This window comes from Thamnophis elegans, chromosome Z (genome assembly GCF_009769535.1).
Source record: "Thamnophis elegans isolate rThaEle1 chromosome Z, rThaEle1.pri, whole genome shotgun sequence".
NCBI lineage: Eukaryota > Metazoa > Chordata > Lepidosauria > Squamata > Colubridae > Thamnophis > Thamnophis elegans.
In genome coordinates this window covers 126,329,983-126,350,547 of record NC_045558.1, presented here as the reverse complement: position 1 = coordinate 126,350,547, position 20,565 = coordinate 126,329,983, and the positions used below count along the sequence as shown (strand labels likewise).

Genomic DNA, 20,565 nt, shown 5'->3' with positions numbered 1-20,565 from the left:
CCCATTGAAAAGTCAACAGTAAAATCGCAAGTTGCAATCACATGTCTCACTTATTGACTGATTCACATAACAACCACAGTGAGAGCGAAGTTGTAAGTCCATCGTGGTCTTGCTTAACAACCACATCACTTAGTGTTGGCCCCTGTCTCAAATAACTTGCAAGCCACATTTGTTTCATGGTATATTCTTTTGATATTAATAATAATAGGGTAAAGATTCCCCTTGCACATATGTGTTAGTTGTTCCTGACTCTAGGGGGCGTTGCTCATCTCCATTTCTAAGCCAAAGAGCCAGTACTGTCCAAAGACATGTGGCCAGCATGACTAAAAGCCGAAGGCACACAGACCTTCCCACCAAAGGTGGTCCCTATTTTTCTACTTGCATTTTTACATACTTTTGAACTGCTAAGTTGGCAGAAGTTGGGACAAGTAACAGGAGAGCTCACTCCGGTATGCAGCGTGAGGGATTCGAACTGCCAATCTTCTGATCGACAAGCTAAGCGTCTTAGTCACTGAGCCACCGCATCCCGCTTGATAATAATAGCAATAAAAATGCCAAATCCAGGCTAAACATCTGGCTGATAAACCTAACAATGATGACAATAAATGATAACAAGCACGAAAAAAAACTTCCAGCCCAATTTTGCTCCCTTATAATCTTCCTATAGAAGTTTGTGAGTGCCCCAGTATACTATTTGGGGAATTCTGGGAGCTGAAATAGACCCAATCTAAAAACTGTTGAGGTTGAACACTGTCCTTAGAACAGTGGTGGGATTCAAATAATTTAACAACCGGTTCTCTGCCCTAGTTGTGGCTCGGTGGTCATGTAACCGTGTGGGCGTGGCCAACTCAATGTCACTCAGGTCGATGGGCGCTTCACCTTACAATGTAATAAGGGTAGAGAGGCAGTTTCTGTAAGCAGGGCAATAAAGATTAGGCTAGAAACAACACCAGAATGCTTCCTTCCTGCCTTCCTTACAGGATTAGCCCTGGAAAGTGGGGAAAAAACAAAAGATTTCTTCCAACAACCGGTTCTCCGAACTGCTTAGAAAGTTAACAACCGGTTCTCCCGGATAGGTGCGGACTGGCTGAATCCCACCACTGCCTTAGAACCATAGAGTTCCAAGTAGCCCTTGCAGTGTCTGTTTCCTAACCTGGGCTGACTGACATCGCTCTTCCTTGAACTCTTCCCTGCCTCCCCTACCATTTTCAAGAGGCAGTTCCTCCTCGACTTGTCCAGGCACATCAGAGATTTCCACGTGACTGACAGCTGGGTTGTCCTGGATGCTCCTTTGGTTGACCCATGTGAGAAGACTAGTCCTCCAGCTCACGATGTATCTTGAGATATCATGCCGGATCATGGTGGGGTCCTCGGGAGGCTGGAGTGAGTCAGTATCACATATTATTCGTTCAGGACATGTGTGACTTGTCAGGCACACAGCTTATAGCCAGCCAACTCTTTCTGAGCAGGAGATACCTGCTGCTGCTTCCAGGGTGTGAAATCCATCATCCTCTCCCAATATCCTGCTAAGTCTGACTGCTTAGCAGCTGATAAAAACCACACGCTCCCATTATCCACTGATTCAACTCTGATGTATCTGGTAGCCTTGGATCCTGTCCCGGGTGTGTGTGATAGACACCCGTGATACAACCAGCTAAAATGAAGCCCTGGGGTCATCTTTAATTGCAGGCAGGTAACTACAGGAGATAAACAAAAAAAACTTACAACATCTACAACGTCTTGCGTCGTTTTGACTTTTCCTTTGGTTGTTGAGCCTGGGCTGCAACTCAACCTTGTTTTTGGGCAACTGCCAGCGCGCTGGGATCTTAAGCATGGAATACACCCATCAGAGGTGCCTGGCCCGGTTGTGTTTTTTTTTAAAAAAAGTTTTTATTTTATTTTTCATACAAGCATTTACAAATATGCAATCTCATAACAATTATTAATAATATGTGTTATGGTTTGACATTTGTAACAATTCATTCCTCCTCCTAAAATTAAAAAAATATAATAGATTGCTTTCCTGCCATCCCATACACTTGTTTTACAACAACCTTACTTCTTCCCTCCCCTTTTCTCCTTCCCTCCCTTCTTCTCTCCTTCTCTCTTCTTTCCTCCTCTCCTTTCTCTCCTTCCCCTTTCTCTCCCCCACTCCTCCTCTTCTTCCCTTTCCTTCCCTCTCTCCTACTCCCCCTCCATTTCTTGCTCTCCTTTTCCCTTTCTTCTTCCCCTCTCCTTCCCTCTCTTCTCCTCTTCCTTCCTTTCCCTCTGCTCCCTCCCTCGTTTCCCAATTTCCGTTGTTGTTTTTACATATTTCCTCTTCAATCTGGTGTATTTTCAGGATGGCGTTCGAGCAAACCCAGTTCTGTTGTTGACATAACAATCTTAAATTCCCTCTTCCTCAATTTATTTTCCATTTTGATAGTTATACCATCCTTTAAATGTATATTTCTATATTAATATCTTTCTGTTTACTTCCCCCTTCTTCATTTGATAATGTGTCATCTGGGTTTCTATTTTATTCCTCCTCCCCGCCCTTTATTCCTCTCATTAACTCTTTGTCCTATCCAGTTATTTGATCTATATTCTCTTATTTATTATAGCCTGGTTGGTTTTAATGGCCCATTCTTCCAAATTGTACCCAACCAGATGATGGCATCTAGCCAACTTTAGCTGGCCAAGCAAAGCTAAACAGGGTTGGTCCAGGTTAGAAATTATTAAGGAGATCACTGGTGTTGGGAGAAATGTCCATCTGGGTTGAGTTTGAAGTGGGAAGAAAAGACACTGGAAACATGGTGACTGCTTGGAAAGATGGTTTAATAGTGGACAGGATCAGATGGTTTGAGGTCCTGGGCAAAAAGGGGAATTTGAGTTTGTGTTCTGATTGGCTCAGACTCCCATGGAGCCATGCAGGGGTAACTTTGTAGGTTTGTCTGTGTCCCAGGCTTGGTTGAGCCTTGCTGGGTGATAATGGAATGAAAGGACTTTGGGCAATTCCTATTATGGGTCTGCCTGAAGGAGGTAGATCTTTGTTATGTAGAATAGACTGACTCAGGCCTTAATGACAAAGGTGGGGTGGCGGGGTGAGTTTCTATTTGCCTTTTAGGGAAAATATTCTGCCCTTTTAATATTTCCTAAAATATCTCATTTTCCTAGGGGAGGCGTGGGTACTGACTTCCTACATTAGGAAATCCTACTTCTGTATTTTTGGGAAACGAACAAAAAATCCTGGAAGAAAATACAGGTAGTTTTTGATTTACAACAGTTCATTTAGGGACTGTTCAAAGTTACAATGGCACTGAAAAAAGTAATATACCTGTTTCCACAGGACCATGGCAGCACCCCCGTAGTCACGAGTTCAAAATTTGAATGCTTGGCAACTGGCATATATTTAGCAATAGCAGTAGACTTATATACCGCTTCATAGGCCTTTCAGGCCTCTCTAAGCGGTTTACAGAGAGTCAGCATATTGCCCCCAACAATCTGGGTCCTCATTTTACCCACCTCGGAAGGATGGAAGGCTGAGTCAACCCTGAGCCGGTGAGATTTGAACCGCTGACCTGCTGATCTAGCAGTAGCCTGCAGTGCTACATTTAACCACTGCGCCACCTTGGCTCTTTATGACAGTTGCAGTGTTCTGAGGTCATGCGACCACCTTTTGCAACCTCCTGACAAGGAAGATTTCTGTTGCTAAGGGAGACAGTTATTAAGTGAGCCCTGTCCCATTTTACGACCTTGGTTGCTGTTGGAAGAAATGTCCTTCCGGGCTCAGTTCCAAGTGGGGGAAAAGACACTGGGAACATGGAGGCTGGATGGAAAGATGGTTTAATGGTGGACAGGATCACATGGCTTGAGGTCCTGAACAGAAAAGGGGGAGGGTCACATGCTTCCAGATGTTGGGTGAAGAAGAAAAGGGAGATGCTGAAAGTCCCTGGTTTTATGCCCTCTCTGGCCTTTGATCAGGTGTCTGCCACAGGTGTTAGGTGATCTTGATCTTGTATTCTTGATTGGTTGTCAGTCTCCCATGGGGCCATGCAGGCTGTGAGCCCATGTTTGGTTGAGCATTGCTTCTCCCCAGGTGTCCTGTGGTGACATGGCTAAAGGGCTAATACTATCATGCCTTAATCCCATCACTCTGGAGCGGAGGGGGGCTATCTTTGTTATGTAGAATAGACTGGCCCAGGCTTTTTTTAATGGCCCATTGACAAAGGTGGGGGCTATTAAGAGTGAGTTTGCTTCCTGCCTAAAAACACGCTTCTCCATTTCTGATCCAGGGAAATATAATATTCTGCCTTTTCAATATTTCCCAGGATGTTTTGTTTTTCTAGGACTGGTGGTGGTGGGGGTTTAACTTCCTACATTGCCGCAGGTGTTAGGTGAATCAGTACAGTTGTTAATAAGTTAATAACAGGATTAAGTGAATCCGACTTCCTCACTGAAGGTAGCAAAAAGTGATCACATGAACCCGGGACACTGCAACCGTCATAAGTATGAGTCAGTTGCCAAGCATCCAAATTTTGATCTGGTGACCATGGGGATATTGTGTCAAATTTTTCAACTTTCAAATATTAGGGGTGCTCAAAAGGTGTGACACGCCTTGGAGATTGGTCATTGTACCTGTTGTAATTTGGTAAATAAACAGTGTTTAAACAAAGCGGGGCTTAATGAATGGATGAATGAACTGGAAGGGACTTTGGAGGTAGCAATAGCAGTAGACTTATATACCGCTTCATAGGGCTTTCAGCCCTCTCTAAGCGGTTTACAGAGTCAGCATATTGCCCCCAACAACAATCCGGGTCCTCATTTTACCCACCTCGGAAGGATGGAAGGCTGAGTCAACCCTGAGCCGGTGAGATTTGAACCGCTGAACTGCTGATCTAGCAGTCAGCTGAAGTAGCCTGCAGTGCTGCATTTAACCACTGCGCCACCTCGGCTAGTCCAGCCCCCTGCTCAAACAGGAGAACCCATACTATTTCAGGTAAGTGGCAGTCTAGTCTCTTCTTAAAAACGTCCAGTGATGGAGCACCCACGATTTCTGAAGGCAACTTCTGTTCCACTGGCTAATTGTCCTCACTATGAGGAAGTTTCTCCTTAATTCCAGGTTTCTTCTCTCCTTGATTAGTTTCCATCCATTGTTTCTTCCCCTGCTCTCTCGTGCTTTGGAGAATAATTTGACCTCTTTTTCTTTGTGGCAGCCCCTCAATTGCTGGAATACTGCTATCATCTCACTCCCTAATTCTTCTTTACTTTAGACTAGCCAAACCCAAATCCCTTAGCGATTCTTCTAATCTTCCAATGTGATATATGACCCTGTCGCTTTATATAATTTCAATTTTTCTTCAGCTGACTCAACTCATCTGTCCTCCAAGGGAGGATGGGTTGGCTCAAACACAATGTTGGAAAGGTCAGGCCCAGAATTGCTTGTATATGGTCAGTGTGAATCAGCTCTGATATTTGAGGTGCATTCTTAACATTTTGTCTTTTTTTTAAGTCACCATGTCTTCGAGAATGTGGGTCGTAATCTCTGGAAAAATCTCTTTGCAAAGCAGCATGTATAACTCTGCTTTTTTAAAAAAAGAACTATTGGACGAAGAGAGCAAATGTAATAAAATAAAATCAACATACAGGTACAGCGGTGGTGGGTTTCTGCAAAGGGTTACAGCCGGTTCGGTGTGTGTGCAATTTGCTCTGCGTGCGTATGCAGTTGCCTGTAAATTGATCTGCACATGCGCAGAACATTAAAAATGTCCAAAAAAAAAAAAATCCCTGTGCTGCCACAAACGGGGAACTGATTCGAGGACATGGTGAGCTTGCTGTCCCTACCGGTTCAACCTACCTCTGCTAACCTTATAATCACAAATGGGAGTTCCATTCACTAAGTGGTTGGTAAATGAGTCATCCTGTCACCACCTCTGATTTTACAGTCTTTTTTGTCCTAAGCAATTAAGCAATCGTGGCTGTTGAGCAAATGTGACTTTCCCCATTGACTTTGCTCAACAAGAGCTAGCTTGGAAAGTTGCGGATGGAGATCACGTGGCCTTGGGAGGCTGCAACCATTGCAAGGGGGGGGGGGTTTCCTACTGATTCGTACCGGTTCGGCTAAACCAGTAGTAGCTTGGCGGCCTGGGTCGCTGGAACCGGCAGTGACCCAGGCCTGCCATGCCCCCGAACCGGTTCTTGCTGTAGGTGCCGCCATCTTGTTTTTTGCTTCTGCGCATGTGCAATTTTAGTTGTACTGCAGTGCATGTCGCGCCCCTGAGCAAACCAGTAGTCTCTGCCGGAACTCACCCCTGAAACATTGCACGATGCAGGCTGGTTGCCTTATGTTCAAAACATGATGCAAGGACGGTGGTGAGCACAAGAACCGTTCCTAAGTCACTTTTTTTCAGCTCCGTTATAACTTTGAACGGTTATCACATGAGGACTAAACCAAGGATTTATAAAGGTTCTCCAGGCATTTGTAGAGCACGCAGGGGTGACCCTATAAAAAGTTGGGTTTGCAGAACAATTTGGTTCATTTAAGGAAATATCTCCCCCCCCCCCCCCAAAATCAGAATCTGGGGCAAAAAAATATATCCAGATACAGGAATGTGTCTTAAGGAACTGAGAGAGTGAAAGGAAGAAGTCCAGCCCTGTGCTCAAGCAGGAGGTCCTATGCAATTTCAGCCATGATCTGGATGACTGAGAATCTCCATAGACATTAAGGATGTATGTATTTATGACAACTGCAGTGTTCCAGGGGTCATGTGGCCACAATTTGTAACATCCCAGCTGGTTTCCAACAAGCAAAGTCAATGGGGGAAGTCAGATAGAATCTCATTGTTTGTATGTATGTATGTATGTATGTATGTATGTATGTATTTACTGTGTTTCCCTGAAATACCCATATTTTGATCCCCAAAAGATGGCCTTGGCCTTATTATCTTGGGGGGGGGGGGCTTATTGTTTTGGGGGTGCAGGAAGCGTAGTCACCTCAGGGCTGCTGTGTTGTGCAGCTGTGACAGCGCAACACAGCCGTTCGCCCCTGAGGCTGTGTCCGTGTCCCCTAATCTCCATGCCAGGCTCTTCGGGAGCCCGTTCGCAAAAGAGAAGCCCCCTAGCGGTATCCCAAAGGCGCCAAGCCGCGGGACGGGGGGGGGGGGAACAGATGCAACAGCAGCGCAACACAGCAGCCATGAGGTGACTACACTCACTTCTTCCCCCAAAACAATAAGCTATATCCCATCCCCCCCGCGATAATAAGGCCAAGGCCATATTTTGGGATCAAAAGAAAATAAGAAACACGGTAGACATTCATATGAATGTGTTTCTTATTTTCTTTAAATGAGATGTTTCTTATTTTCTTTAAATGAGATGTTATACATATATACATAAAAATGAGATTCTGATGCCTGTTCAGTTCATTTTTAGTGTGTTTGTGTGTGTGTGTGTAAAGGTAAGGTAAAGGTTCCCCTCGCACATATGTGCTAGCCATTCCTGACTCTAGGGGGTGGTACTTATCTCTGTTTCAAAGCCAAAGAGCCAATGCTGTCCCAAGAAGTCTCCGTGGTCATGTGGCAGCATGAGTAAACACCGAAGGGACAAGGAACACTGTTACCTTCCCACCAAAGGTGGTTCCTCTTCTTCTACTTGCATTTTTTCATGCTTTCGAAGGTAGCATGGTAGGTTGCAGAAGCTGGGACAAATAACGGGAGTTCACAACGCTAGGGATTTTGAACTTCCGATCTTTCTGATCGACAAGCTCAGCGTCTTAGCCACTGAGCCATTGTCCCTTTGTGTGTGTATGTGTCTGTGCGCGCGCGTGCGTCTGTGTGTCTGTCTATTTTCCTTTTAGAGCGGGCATCAAAGTTTTATTTTTTAACTTGTGCCAGTGTGTTCACAGAAAAAAGTGACAATAAAAGTTCTCTTTTCTTGTTTTATCTCATCTTATTCTAGTATTAGAGCCAATGGAGAAGTGAGGAAGCATAGACAAAGAACCCCGCCTTTCCGCAGAAAGCATGCAAAACTTTCACACACCCACTCACATACCCATAAGCAGAGCCAGACACTGTAAAAATAAAATCGACTTTAAAAATAAAATAAAAAAAGTTAGGCGAGGGGGAAGCGGTGAGCCAAGTGGGGGACTTCCCTTTCTCTTGCAAATATTTCGCGGAATTATTATGGAGTGCCTGTAATTCTGATATCTCGGCGTAGATTTCGGCAAGCGGCCGAGGGTTTTCGGAGGAAGCAGCTCCGTCGGCCACGTGCGCTCGCAATCTTACCGGCCGCGCGTGGGAATCTTAGCTTCACGCCTTCCTTCCTCGCGCTTCTAGCCTGGGGGCGGGGGCGGTGCAGAAAGCGCCTCCGGAGGAGTATGAATGAAGTGGGCGGAGCGTTCCTTTTGGTGTCACAAGAACGCCGGGGTCGCCGGGGCAACCTTTGTTGCCGGCACAGGGAACCCCCCGATTGGCCGGCGTGATTGTGACGACACGTTCTTTCTGTTTAGAAGGCCGGCTGAGCCTCCGCTCTCCTGCAGAGCGACGCGATTCCCTGGAGGAACCTTCGGAAGCCGCGGGAAAAAAAAAGAAAAGAAAAGTCACCGACTCGCATCAATGGCCAACCAGCGGGAAGAAAGGTCAGCGTCGGAAACCTTCACCAATTACGCGGGTTGCTCCGGGGAGGTGGATTGCGGGAGCCGGGTGGAACAATTAGGGTCCATCTGCATCGATGATGCAGCTTCTGGTTTGAGTGTGTGTGTTTTGGGGTGTGTGTCTGGATTACAACTCCCATTATCCCCGGCCGCAGATCGGAGTAGTCATCCGACACATCTTGATGCCCTTGGGGGGTTGAAAGCGATTTTTTTTAGGAGTCCCGGTTTTTGGGGTGGGTGGAAACATCGGTACGTTTTTCAGCATCTTTTTTTTTTTTAAGGAATTCGATTAGGGAACCCTAAATTTTTATCTCGTGCTTTTGATGTTGTAAGATTTACAAATGTGCAATGTGAATAATCTGGGGATAATCTTTCGGAAGAGTCCGAGCGGTTGGGTAGATTGTAACTGTTATTATATTTACCCTTGCGGTGGCTGCTGTATGGAATCTCGCCCTTTAGCTGACCTCAAGTCTTTATAAGGACAGATTTGTGTTAATCACCTTGGTTCCCCGTTCCGCTTTTTTGAATTCAGTCTGGCCACGTTTCTGGCCAACTTTAAGCAACTTTAAGATGGTGTGGACTTCAACTCCCAGAATTCCCTAGCCAGCTGCTGGAGAATTCTGGGAATTGAAGTCTGCACATCATAAAGTGGGCAAGCTTGAGAAACATTGGTGTAAGACTACAACTGTGATCTTTCCTGGTGGTCTCCTATCCCCCTCCCCATTAGCTGTGGTCTGCTATCCTCTGTGACATTTTCATCATCGCCACCATCATCTTAGTAATAGTAGTAGTAGTAGGTAGTAGTGGTGGTGGTGGTGGTAGTAGTAGTGGTAGTTAGTAATAGTAATAGCAGCTGCTGCTTTTCTATCCAAGCAGTGCATGAACCAGGAGCTCCAGAATTGAAACGTAGGTCCCAAATTTAATAGTGGATTATTTTAATCTGCCTATCTCTGGGAGTGGTGTTCGCCAGCTCCTCTTTTCAGGCACCCACTGTTGTGGTTGTGGCTCCTTACTTCTTTGCTGCTAAGCCCCAGCCTCAGCTGTGGGAAAAGAGATCTCAAGTGGGAATTTGGGGATTTGGGTAGAGAGAGAAAATTGAGAAAGGGTCCAGTTTAGGGGTTTAAGAACTGGGCACGAGGGGTGGAAATCATGGTTAGTACATTGCCATTATTGATCAATTACATTCCTGAAGTATCAGGGAAATAGCTTGGTACCTTCTTTTGAACGAAAGATCCTACCCTCCATGTACCAAATTTAATTTCAATATTTTTATCCCACCTGCTTCTTTATTCATAACAGCCCTCCAAGGTAGGCTGAGATTGCACATACCTTAAGTTTCCCATATATGAAAGACAGAATTGGTTTCCCCTCACCTACGACTTTCCCCACTGTATGCCAGGACTAGCTAGGAGTTGGAAGTCCTAAAGGATCTCAAAGGAGCCGACTGGGTTGCAGAGATTTTTCTGGTTCAATCTGTTCTTTGCAACCTGCGAAGTAAATTAGTGCGGTTGTCAATCTGCTTCAGGGTGTCCATGTACATTTTGGTCCATTAGGCTTTCAGGAAGGCATTTGCGTTCATATCTGAACTGACTTTGCTGCTAGTACATGCAGTTAGAACATGCAAAGAAAGAGGCAAAGGATGAGTGGAAAAGTGAGTGGAAAAGTCAGCAACCGTTTGAATGCATCATATTGAAATCTGAAAATTTTTCTCTGAACTAATTTGAGGCAAAAGAGAAGTTGAGTCATCTTTAATACAGAAGGAGGCGGAGGATGTCTTTTTATGACTTTCAGTTCCCAGATTGCTCATCATACCTGTTTTGGTTTCTATATCCTTCTGCCTGTAAAGACTGAAATTATTATTCCCCCCCTCACTGTTTAAGAATGGAAAATCCAAGATTATATCCAGAGTTTGCTTATGTGGTTTGGACAAAAAGTACTCTGTGAAATCAAATTTCCCCCAAAATTGGACAGGTCCTTGTCACTAGTGGTTTCTCAGACCATTAAAAAAAAAAAAGGTTTAATTTGATTTCAATTAAGATGCCAATTGTTCCAAACTCTAAAAAGCAAATATAGTAAGGTTCTCATGAAAGAGAATTAAGAGAAAGATAAGTGGAGACAAAAGTGAAAAACCCAAATTGTTACATCCCAATTAGCTCCTAAGGCACATTTAATGTGTTTTCCTTTTAAAAAGGCTATTTAGAAGTAGTACTTGACTTGCAACCGTTTTTAGTGACCTTTCCAAGTTACAGTGCTATTGAAAAAAAGTGAATTCTGACTTTATTCACACAACTGCTGCAGCATCCCCATGGTCATGTGATCAAAAATTTGGGTGATTGGCAACTGGCATGTATTCATGTTTGTTGTATTGTCCTGGGGTCATGTGAAACGCAGAATAAATAAAAAATGTGATCACCATTTGTAACCCTCACAGCCAGCCTCTGAACCAGCAAAGTCCATGGGGGAATCCATTTAATGACTGCATGTTTCACTTAATAACTGCAGTGGTTTGCTTAACAATTGTGGCAAGAAAGTTAGTAATAAGGGGGCAAAATTTAACAACTGCCTTGCCTTGCAATGGTAATTTGGGGCACAACTGTGGCTGTGAGTCAAGGACAACCTGTGTTTTATGCTTGCACAATTAACCAGGCAATCTTCAACCTTTAAGAAAATAGAACCTGAAAGCGCCAATTGAGAAAAGGAAACCAAATCTAGTTTATATTTTATTATCAATAATTGCTGATTACTTTATCAGGATCTTGAGCGTGGATTCTGATACAGCTTCAAAGATTCAGCACTGTCCTTAGGGGATCTATAAGCAATAGGTCAAAAGAGCGAGACATAAAAATGTTGGCAAGGAACTAGATAAAGTTCAAGGTTTGGCACTCTGGACTCCTGTTCCTCTTGTGCCTAGCTGTGCTTTTCTCTTTTTTTAATTTTTAATTTTCAAACATACAAATACAAAAAACTTAGACATATATTACATCTCCGCACAACACATTGGAACTTCGTGTTCCTACTTATGGCAGTTTCAAATCAGTACAATCCTCTTTATGATGTTTCCCCTCCTAATATGTTTCACTTAATTTTCACAGTTTTTAACCTCTTATTTCGTTATCTTTTGATTATATATCTGATATATTGGCTGTTTACCTCTAATAAACTTTATTCCTCTTGAGTAGGTATATCTCTCTCTATATATGACAATCATCCTTAACTTATAGTTTTTATCTTTGTTAATTTTTTTCATTAATCTTTGTTTCTTTCCTCCAACCACCTATACCATTTTTCCCATGGGCAATAATGTTCAGTCTCTTCTTTTTCCTGAATTTCTTTTGTTAACTTGTCCATCTTGGCACAGTTCAGGACCTTTCTTATTATTTCGTCTTCGTTTGGTGTCAATTTATTTTTCCATTTCTGAGCAAAAGCCATCCTTGCCACTGTGCCTAGCTATCTCTTGTTTAGCGTGGCTTGATACTAGATTTACGCTTACTCCATGTCAGTGGGGAAGAACATCCTGAATGGGTAATATTTCAACAGAAGAGAAGCAAAGGCTATGGCTGTGATGATGAGTTATAAGGAATTATATAAGCAACTTTGTCCTTTGTTAATATCTTTTTGGGTTATTTGGCTGCAACCGATCTGATGATGCAATAATTTTCTTAAAAACAAAATTAGAAAATGGGCTCTTTTATAATCGCCCTGTTGAAACTCAGGGGTTGGGTTTTACTGACCAAACAGATGTGTTTGGATTTGTTTTTGTTTGTTTTTTAAAATAATTTTTTGGAAGAGATTCTATGTAATAGTAAAAACAAAGTTACAATATGAATAGAAGGGAGGGATGGAGGGCGGGAGGAAAAATAAGTATCTAAGTGAGAAAAAAGTAGAGGAAAGAAGAAATATATAAAGGTTTTGCTTCCAACGTTTTTTATGCCCGTTACAGATACATTTATTTGTTTACCCTTTTTAAGATTATATCATAATTCCCTTCCATTTTTCTCTTTCTAGTCATAAAACCCAAAGATCACATGTTCATTTCCCCCCCATTTTCAGCAAAAAGACTGTAAAAGGTTTCCAGCCATGAAATAAATACAATTGTGAGCCCAGATGTGCTTGGGAAAAAAATGTGATTTAAGAACAGGCTATGTGCTGAGGTTCATGATTTGTGAAATCTTTTTGGCTTATCTCATTGGTGAAAGTAGCTGTTAAAAAAATTAGGTGATGTATGTGGTTCCAGCTCAATTGTTGCCCTTTAATAGGCCAGAATCCTTAATCTAGAAAATAACCTGGTTTATATATATATTTGTTTTTAAAGGAGCAGTGAAACAGATATACTAAATAAATTATTTCTAATTTGTTAAAACAACTCAAGGTAGCAGAAGGAATCAAGCAAAACAGATTATGCCCCCATCCAAATCTTTTGTGTATGTGTGTATAACAATAGCTAGTGCTCCAGGGAAATACACAGCTTTGTCAGCAAAATAATATCTTTGCTTCTCCTTTTATCTTCGAATTCTGTTCTTTATCAGTAAATCAGAATTATGGCTTTGCCTTTCATGGAACCACAGCCAACATCTATTCTGGTAACTTATTTTTTGCAATCTGGAAGATTGCAATTCCTTTTTAAAATGCAATAGTAAAATAGGCAAGAAATGTGACAACCTAAGACTTCCTTTTGGGGGAAACTTCTGAAAATTTCCCCTTTGCGAGAAACTTCTCAAAATGCTAACAGTGAAGGACCGAAACTTGTCCACCAGTTTTACCTAAAGTACAACTTTCTTGCAACTGGTCCCTGTTAATATGTAAATGAAGCTGAATAATATTTTGTAAAACATTGGCCGCCTTCCCATTAAAAATGCTTGGGTAAGAAGTAAGTTCTCGGGCAAAATCAGGTCTGTTGCTTAATATCCAGCCCTGTACTTTCCCGTGCAATCTTTGACTCTCTTCAGAACGGTCACATGGGGAAAAAAATGCTGATTTGAAGATCAGGAGATGGACATGGAACTTAGGTTTATAATATGGGCTGGCATGGATCCAATTGGTTAGGAATGCTTTTGACTCCAGTAGACTGGCATGACCCAGTGACTGATTGATGGGTCACAGCTGATGGATCCCAAATCTTTGTTGACTCATGATATCCACTGGGAATGTCTTGAGCAATTCACCGGCTTCCCAATAGTGGCCACAGCGGGTGAAACATTGAGCCATAGAGGAGGGAGAGCATTTGCATACTGAATTATAGCAATAAAGGATAATATTGGTTGACAGGAAGGGTCCTTGGCGTTGTCTGAGCTTGGTTGTTTTCTTGCAGAGGTTTCATTATCCAACCTAGGTAGCATTGATGCTGTTACCTAGTTTGGGTAATGAAACATCTGCAAGAAAACAACCAAGCTCAGAGGCAACAAGGACTCCTCCTAACTTAACCAAGATGAGGAAGTAGTTGAAGGATCCAACCTGAGTTGGTCCCTGGTTTATAGTCTTCTGGTCTTTTGAAGTTGTGCTGGAACCCATCTTCAGGGAACTTCTTTTTACCAGAATATGTAGAGCAGTGATGGTGAACGTTTTGGTCACTGAGTGGTGGGGCCCACATGCCTGTTTTGGGAGAATTTTTCGGGTTGCTTTCAAGCCATTTTTTGGTGTTTTTCGGGCCTTATTTCAGATTTGCAATCATGGATGTTGAGAAAAGTTCCCTGAGGATGGGCTTCGGTGTGAGTCCAAAAGTTCAGAAGAGAAGACTTCTTGTCCCGGTGACTGACACGGATTAGATCCTGCATCATTATCCTGACACATATCTATATCTATCTATCTACTATCTATCTATCATCTATATATCTATATGTCTATATCTATATCTATCTCTATCTATCTATCTATCTATATCTATCTATCTATCTATCTATCTATCTATCTATATCTATCTATCTATATATCTATATCTATCTATCTTCTATCTATCTATCTATCTATCTATCTATCTATCTATCTATCTATATCTATATCTATATATCTATATATCTATATATCTATATCTATATCTATATCTATATCTATATCTATATCTATCTATCTATCTATCTATCTATCTATCTATCTATCTATCTATCTATCTATCTATCTATCTATATATATATATATATATATATATATATATATATATATATAAAATTTGCCTTTAAATAGAAGACCCAATGTGGAATTGTCCATAATGAGTAAACATGGTGTGGGCTATGCTGTGTATGATTTGATAGCTACCAATTTTAAGGTGTTTTGTTTTTTTTTAACAAGCTGGGGTCATAACAGCAGTCTTTCCCACCTTAATTTGGAACAAACCCTCAAACACCCAGGCTCCATCTGTTGATTTACTCTGAAGAAAGAAGCCTAAATTAATCCATGCTGTTGAAATCTTATGGCCAGCTCCAATTCATATCCTTGCATTGACCCATTTCCCGGATTGGAAGTTCTCAACAAAAATTTTAAAAAACCACAGAACTGGCTGTGCTGAAAAAAGCCTTATTCATGATTCATCACTTCCCCGTTGATTTACAGTACGTAGTTTGCATAATCCAGGATTTAAAACTGGGAAATTATGAGTTAGTGTCATTGTTTCTGGCCACAGAAGGAACAACATCGTCTCATGTCCTCTACAAGGGGATTGCATCAGCTGTCAGGATCTGACCTCTTGACTTGTGTCATTGCTAAGAATGTAACACGTTTCTGGTTAAGTATGGCAACATAGTGCTGCTGAGCATGATTACTCAAGAAGATAACATAAGAACACAAGTAGTGTTATGTTGGATTGGACCTCTGGCCCATCTATAGGCACTCTTTAACTTATAACCATCTGTTTAGCGACTGTTGGAATTACACCCGCATTGAAAAAGTGACTTATGGCTGCTTTCACACTTTACAACCATTGCAGCATCCCCACGGTCGCGTGATCAAAATTTGAAGGCTTGGCAACTGGCATGTACTTATGACAGCTAGTGTCCCTGGGTAATGGGATCACTTTTTTGTGACAAGCAGATTCAGTGGGAAAGTGACTTTAAACCTGTGGCCGGAGAGATCATAAAATGGGGCAAAACTCACTTAACACCTGTCTTGCTTAGCAAGGGAAATTTTGGGGTAATCCTTGACTTACAAGCATTGTGGTTGTAAATCAAGGATTGCTTTTAACCAGAGGTGGTATTCAGCAAGTTCTGACCGGTTCTAGCGAACCGGTAGCGGAAATTTTGAGTAGTTCGGAGAACCGGCAAATACCACCTCTGACTGGCCATGCTCCTATCTATTCGCTACCTCCCAAGTCCCAGCTGATCTGGTGGGTCTTCCTTTGTTGCCCTGCACAGGAGAACTGAGCTGGAAAGCAGATTAGTCGGGTGGGGAGGGAATGGAGATTTTACAGTATCCTTGCCCTGGAGTTGGAGTGGAAATGGAGATTTTGCAGTATCCTTCCACCAGGAGTGGGGAGGGAATGGGGATTTTGCAGTATCCTTCCGCTGCCACGCCCACCAAGCCAAGCCCACAGAACCGGTGGTAAAAAAATTTTAAATCCCACCACTGCTTTTAACTCATTCTCCATCAACTGCACAAGGAAGCCTTCCAGACTTTCAGTAGATGGCCTTCAGAGGGCATCCTGCTCAGGGGTGCAAGAGGCGTGGCTACACGAACTTTTAACTCAGTCCTTGGGCAGCAAGCTTAAGGTAACCCGTGCTTGGACGCTCCCACAGCGCCTAGAGAATGACCATTCAGGTAAGCCAACAGTCCTTCACCACTGATCCTGCTGTTATTGTGGCTGATAGCAAAGGATTCCCATCCTCATAATGGTCTGGTTGACCTCAGCAGCTTGAGTGATGCCACTGTGATCCTTAGATGCAGTGGTGAGTTACAACCGGTATGGTTGGAATGGGGCTGGCAGAGCGTCGCGCAGGCGCTGTATGTGCCATACACCTGCGCGGAAGCGCAAAAGCCTTTAAACTCCAGTAAGGAGCTCGGGTGGGCGGTTGGGCCCTCCGGAGCACCGTACTGGAACGGTATCCGATGCTCCGGGCTGCCTCCGGTCCCGGGCCATACCGCCTGCAACCCACCACTGCTTAGATGTCTACTTAGCATACAGTTTCCCCTAAACCTGTGGCATGTTCCAGGAGCGAGTTAACTTCAGCTTGCTGCCCAAGGACTGAGTTCAAAGTTCGTGTAGCCACGCCTCTTGCTCCCCTCAGAGGCTCAGTTTTAAAAAAACGAAGAATACGTCCCAAAAGGAAGATGCATGTGGCAATGTTCTATGCCCACGAAATTCCACAAAATTTTGCAGCATAGATTCTGCCCATAATGGAAGGACTTTTTATTGAGATTCTAGTCATCTTGCCGTATCTTCCTTAGCGATACCATAAGGTGTGAATGGCTCAGGGAAGCCGCAGGTTTATATAAACCGGTTAATTGTATCTCCCAGTTCATTCTTGGGTTGTTTAGGTGGGCAGTGCCATCAGCGGCTGATTTTGCTATTAGAGAGGATACTATCACCGATGGTACTTATGTAGAAGTAATCCTCTACGAATACCCACAGTTGAAACCAGAATTTTTGTTGCTAAGGAAGGTGGTTGTTCAGTGAGTCAAGCCCGATTTTACATTTACATTTATTTTTGTTATGATTGTTAAGTGAGTCACTGCAGTTAAATGAATTAAACGTCTGTATGGGGATTCTCAGTCATCCAGGTCATGGTTGTCCCAGAGGTGCTTTTTCAAAAGGCAGCTGGACTTCCTTGTTGTAACTTTGGTTGCTAAATGAATGGTTATAAGTTGAAAACTACCTTTAACCCAACCTGCCCTAACGTGTGGTTCTTCAGACACATTAAAGGTTCAAACCCCAACTCCTCGCTAGCCTGGGATCAGTGCCTGGATCTTAAATCAAAAGTGGTTAGCATTTTGTCTTTTGCATTTGGGAAGTTTTCCAAAAGAGCTGATGGGAGATTCTCAGTCATCCAGGTCATGGTTGTTCCCAAAGGTGCTTTTTCAAGAGGCAACTAAACTTCCTTTTGTTCTTTCCTCCTCCAAGAAGCTTCTTCTTCAGGCACGACCTGGGTGACCGAGAACCTCCATAGACATTTAAGCTACGCAGAATTGAAGAAGCTTCTTGAGTGAGAAGTGAAACGTCTTCAAGGAATAAAAGAAGAAACTCCCGTTGCCTCTTGAAAAAGCACCTTTGGGTCTTCCAAGAGAGGGTGACCACTTTTTAACCTCTAGATCAGTGGTTCCCAATGTGGAGGGGGGGCCAGGCGGCACAGGGGGGCAATTTGATTTTGAATGGGAGCAATTTGAACCTTGTTTAGGCCAAGTTAATGGCCTTTTAGGCTTCCTCTGCGTGAGTAGAGTTCTCTTTTTGAGTAAAGTAAGAATAATATGTCACGGGAGGGGGGGGGGAGCATCAGGATTTTAGAGATGCTTAGGTGGGGCATGTCCAAAAACCTAAGCTCTGTACCCAGGCATGGCTCTCCCTTGGAGATCTACTGAGCGTTGAAACATCCCTGTTGACACCAAGACATTTTTCGCGCCGCCTGTTTCACAAGAAGGATATGAACCAGGATCAAAGCCAGCAGACAGTCTCAAAAATATTAAAATGCTTGACCACCGTGAACAAGCAGGACCTGGTTCCTGTTCAGGTTTTTAAAACAAAGCGTTAACATTTCCTGGGAACGTGCGCGAGCACACACAGGCATACACCCACAAAAGCCTGTGCTGCAACGTGAGTTCCTTTTTTTTTTTTTTTTTGCAGGCTGGGAACCAATCAGGCATTTCCCTGGCTCACACACCCTCCAGGGGATCAGCCAATCGGGAGCTAGAGATGCCTCAGTAGCTTCTATTTTTTTTTCTTCTTCTCCTCTTCTGCCAAGTGTGGAAGGAAATTTTATGATGCAAAAGTCAGGAGCTCTGCCTTCATTGGTGGGGGTTTATTGGTTTCTTACGTCCTCATAATTCCGCCTCCCCTTACTATAACCCATAATTATCTGTTTTATGGTGCCTTAAAGACACCTCACATCATCAGCCTCAGCACAGAATCCTCTCCCAAATTCCAATAATCCAAATTCTTACAGCATCTGGAACTCCATCCTTGCTCCTCCATAAATCAGTGACAATCTGGATTGTCCCTTGAACCAGTGACAATCCGGATTTTCCTGCCTTGAATAATCTCTGCTGCTGACGGATACAGATATGCCCCTGCACACGGAAGGAGGAAGAAAAGATTTGCATAATACATAGACTGTGCTTTGTTAACCAACATAACATACCTGCTGGATTTGCATATCCAATAACTGAACCGGAGGGGCTCTCTCCAAGTGGAAAGAAGACTTAAGAGTTGGAAACAGCTCCATTTTTCATCTTATGTGAATACAGGTAGCCCTCGACTTAATGACCACAGTTGAAGCCAAATTTTATGTTGATAAGGGAGATATTTGTTAAATGAGCTTTGCTTCATCTTATGACCTTTCTTGCCATAGTTATTAAGTGACGCATTTGCACTTGTTAAATTAGTAACCTAGTTGTTCAGTGGATATGACTTCCCCCACTGATTTTGCTTGTCAAAAGGACACAAAAACGGATTACAGCTACTGTCATGAATTACAGCTACTATCATGAATGTGAACCAGTTGCCAAGTATCCAAATTTTGATCATGGGAAGGCTGCAATGATCATTAAGCGTGAAATTGTAACTTTGAACAGTCACTAAGTGAACTTTTCTAAGTTGAGGAGTACCTGCATAGTGCTGCTTTTATCATTTTTAACTGATTTCACTAAATCTGTCATTTAGCTGTGAGGTAGGTTGGGCTGGAACAATCTAGGTTTTTGTTGTTTCAAGAATTGATGGTTGGTGGGCAAACTGAGCAAGGACAACATAATGTCTGCATCTTTGTGAGAGAAACAGAGTTTAGTGAGCATCAAGGGAGATGAATTGATAGGTTCGTTCTTGTCATCTGCTCCCTTTTCTCTCTCTCTCCCTCCCTCCCTCCCTCCCTCCCTCCCTCCCTCCCTCCCTCCCTCCCTCCCTCCCTCCCTCTCTCTCTCTCTCACGCACACACGCACACACGAATTTTCCCAGCACCTTAGTGTTCTTGTGCTGATATTAATCTTGAAAGTGGCAAAGGTTTCTGGTAAGACGTATGACTCAGCTTCAGGATGTGACTCTGGCTTCTGCTCCGTCTCTGAAGAGTTTTCCAACCCCCACCCACTTGAAAATGTCTGGAGTTCAAGTTCCACAATTCCCGCCTCCCCCAAGACTCCTATCATCTCTCCCTGGTATTCTGCCAGGGAATTGCGCAGCGGGTGTATTCAAATGAAGTCAGAAAATCTGACACGAATTTGTAGTTTAACATAAATAAATATATTTTACACAAACACACATTTTACACAAACACACATACATATGTGTGTGTGTATGTGTAAAATTTACATATATACATATACACATATACTTTATGTGCATACATATATGCACACGCACGCGCACTCACATCGCAGTATAGCGTAGAGAGCATGCAGAAGAAAAAGGTGGGGAAAAGGGAAACGCCCCTTCCACACCCACCGCAGCCAACCACAGCACGGATTGCCTCACGCAGGAGCCATCACTCTTCAACCAATCAACTGCCCTGTTTCCCTGAAAATAAGACCACCCCAGATAATGTCCAATTGGGCTTTTGAGCGCATGTGCTAAAATAAGCCCTCCTTGAAAATATTGTAACACAGCAGCAGCTATGAGTCGACCACGCTCACCGCCTCCGGCACCTCAAAAGTAATAACCCCAAAATAAGGCCAAGCACTTATTTCGGGGGGGGGGGTGTCAAAAGACCCTGTCTTATTTTTAGGGAAACCCGGTATGACTGTGTGTTCTGACTCACTGCGCAACCCCACTGCTCCAGCTACTAAATTTACATATTGCAATGTATTCTCCAGGG

The 20,565-nt window shown here is 43.1% G+C and overlaps 1 protein-coding gene across 1 annotated transcript in view; it reads left to right on the top strand.

Annotated features, from left to right (window-relative positions):
• Positions 1-8,481: 8,481 nt before the first annotated feature.
• Positions 8,482-20,565, top strand: part of PNP (purine nucleoside phosphorylase) — a 33,038-nt gene continuing 20,954 nt past the window's right edge. The window contains 1 exon segment of the mRNA XM_032235648.1: positions 8,482-8,614. Within this exon segment, the coding sequence (XP_032091539.1) occupies positions 8,592-8,614 (23 nt within the window). The 5' untranslated portion in view covers positions 8,482-8,591.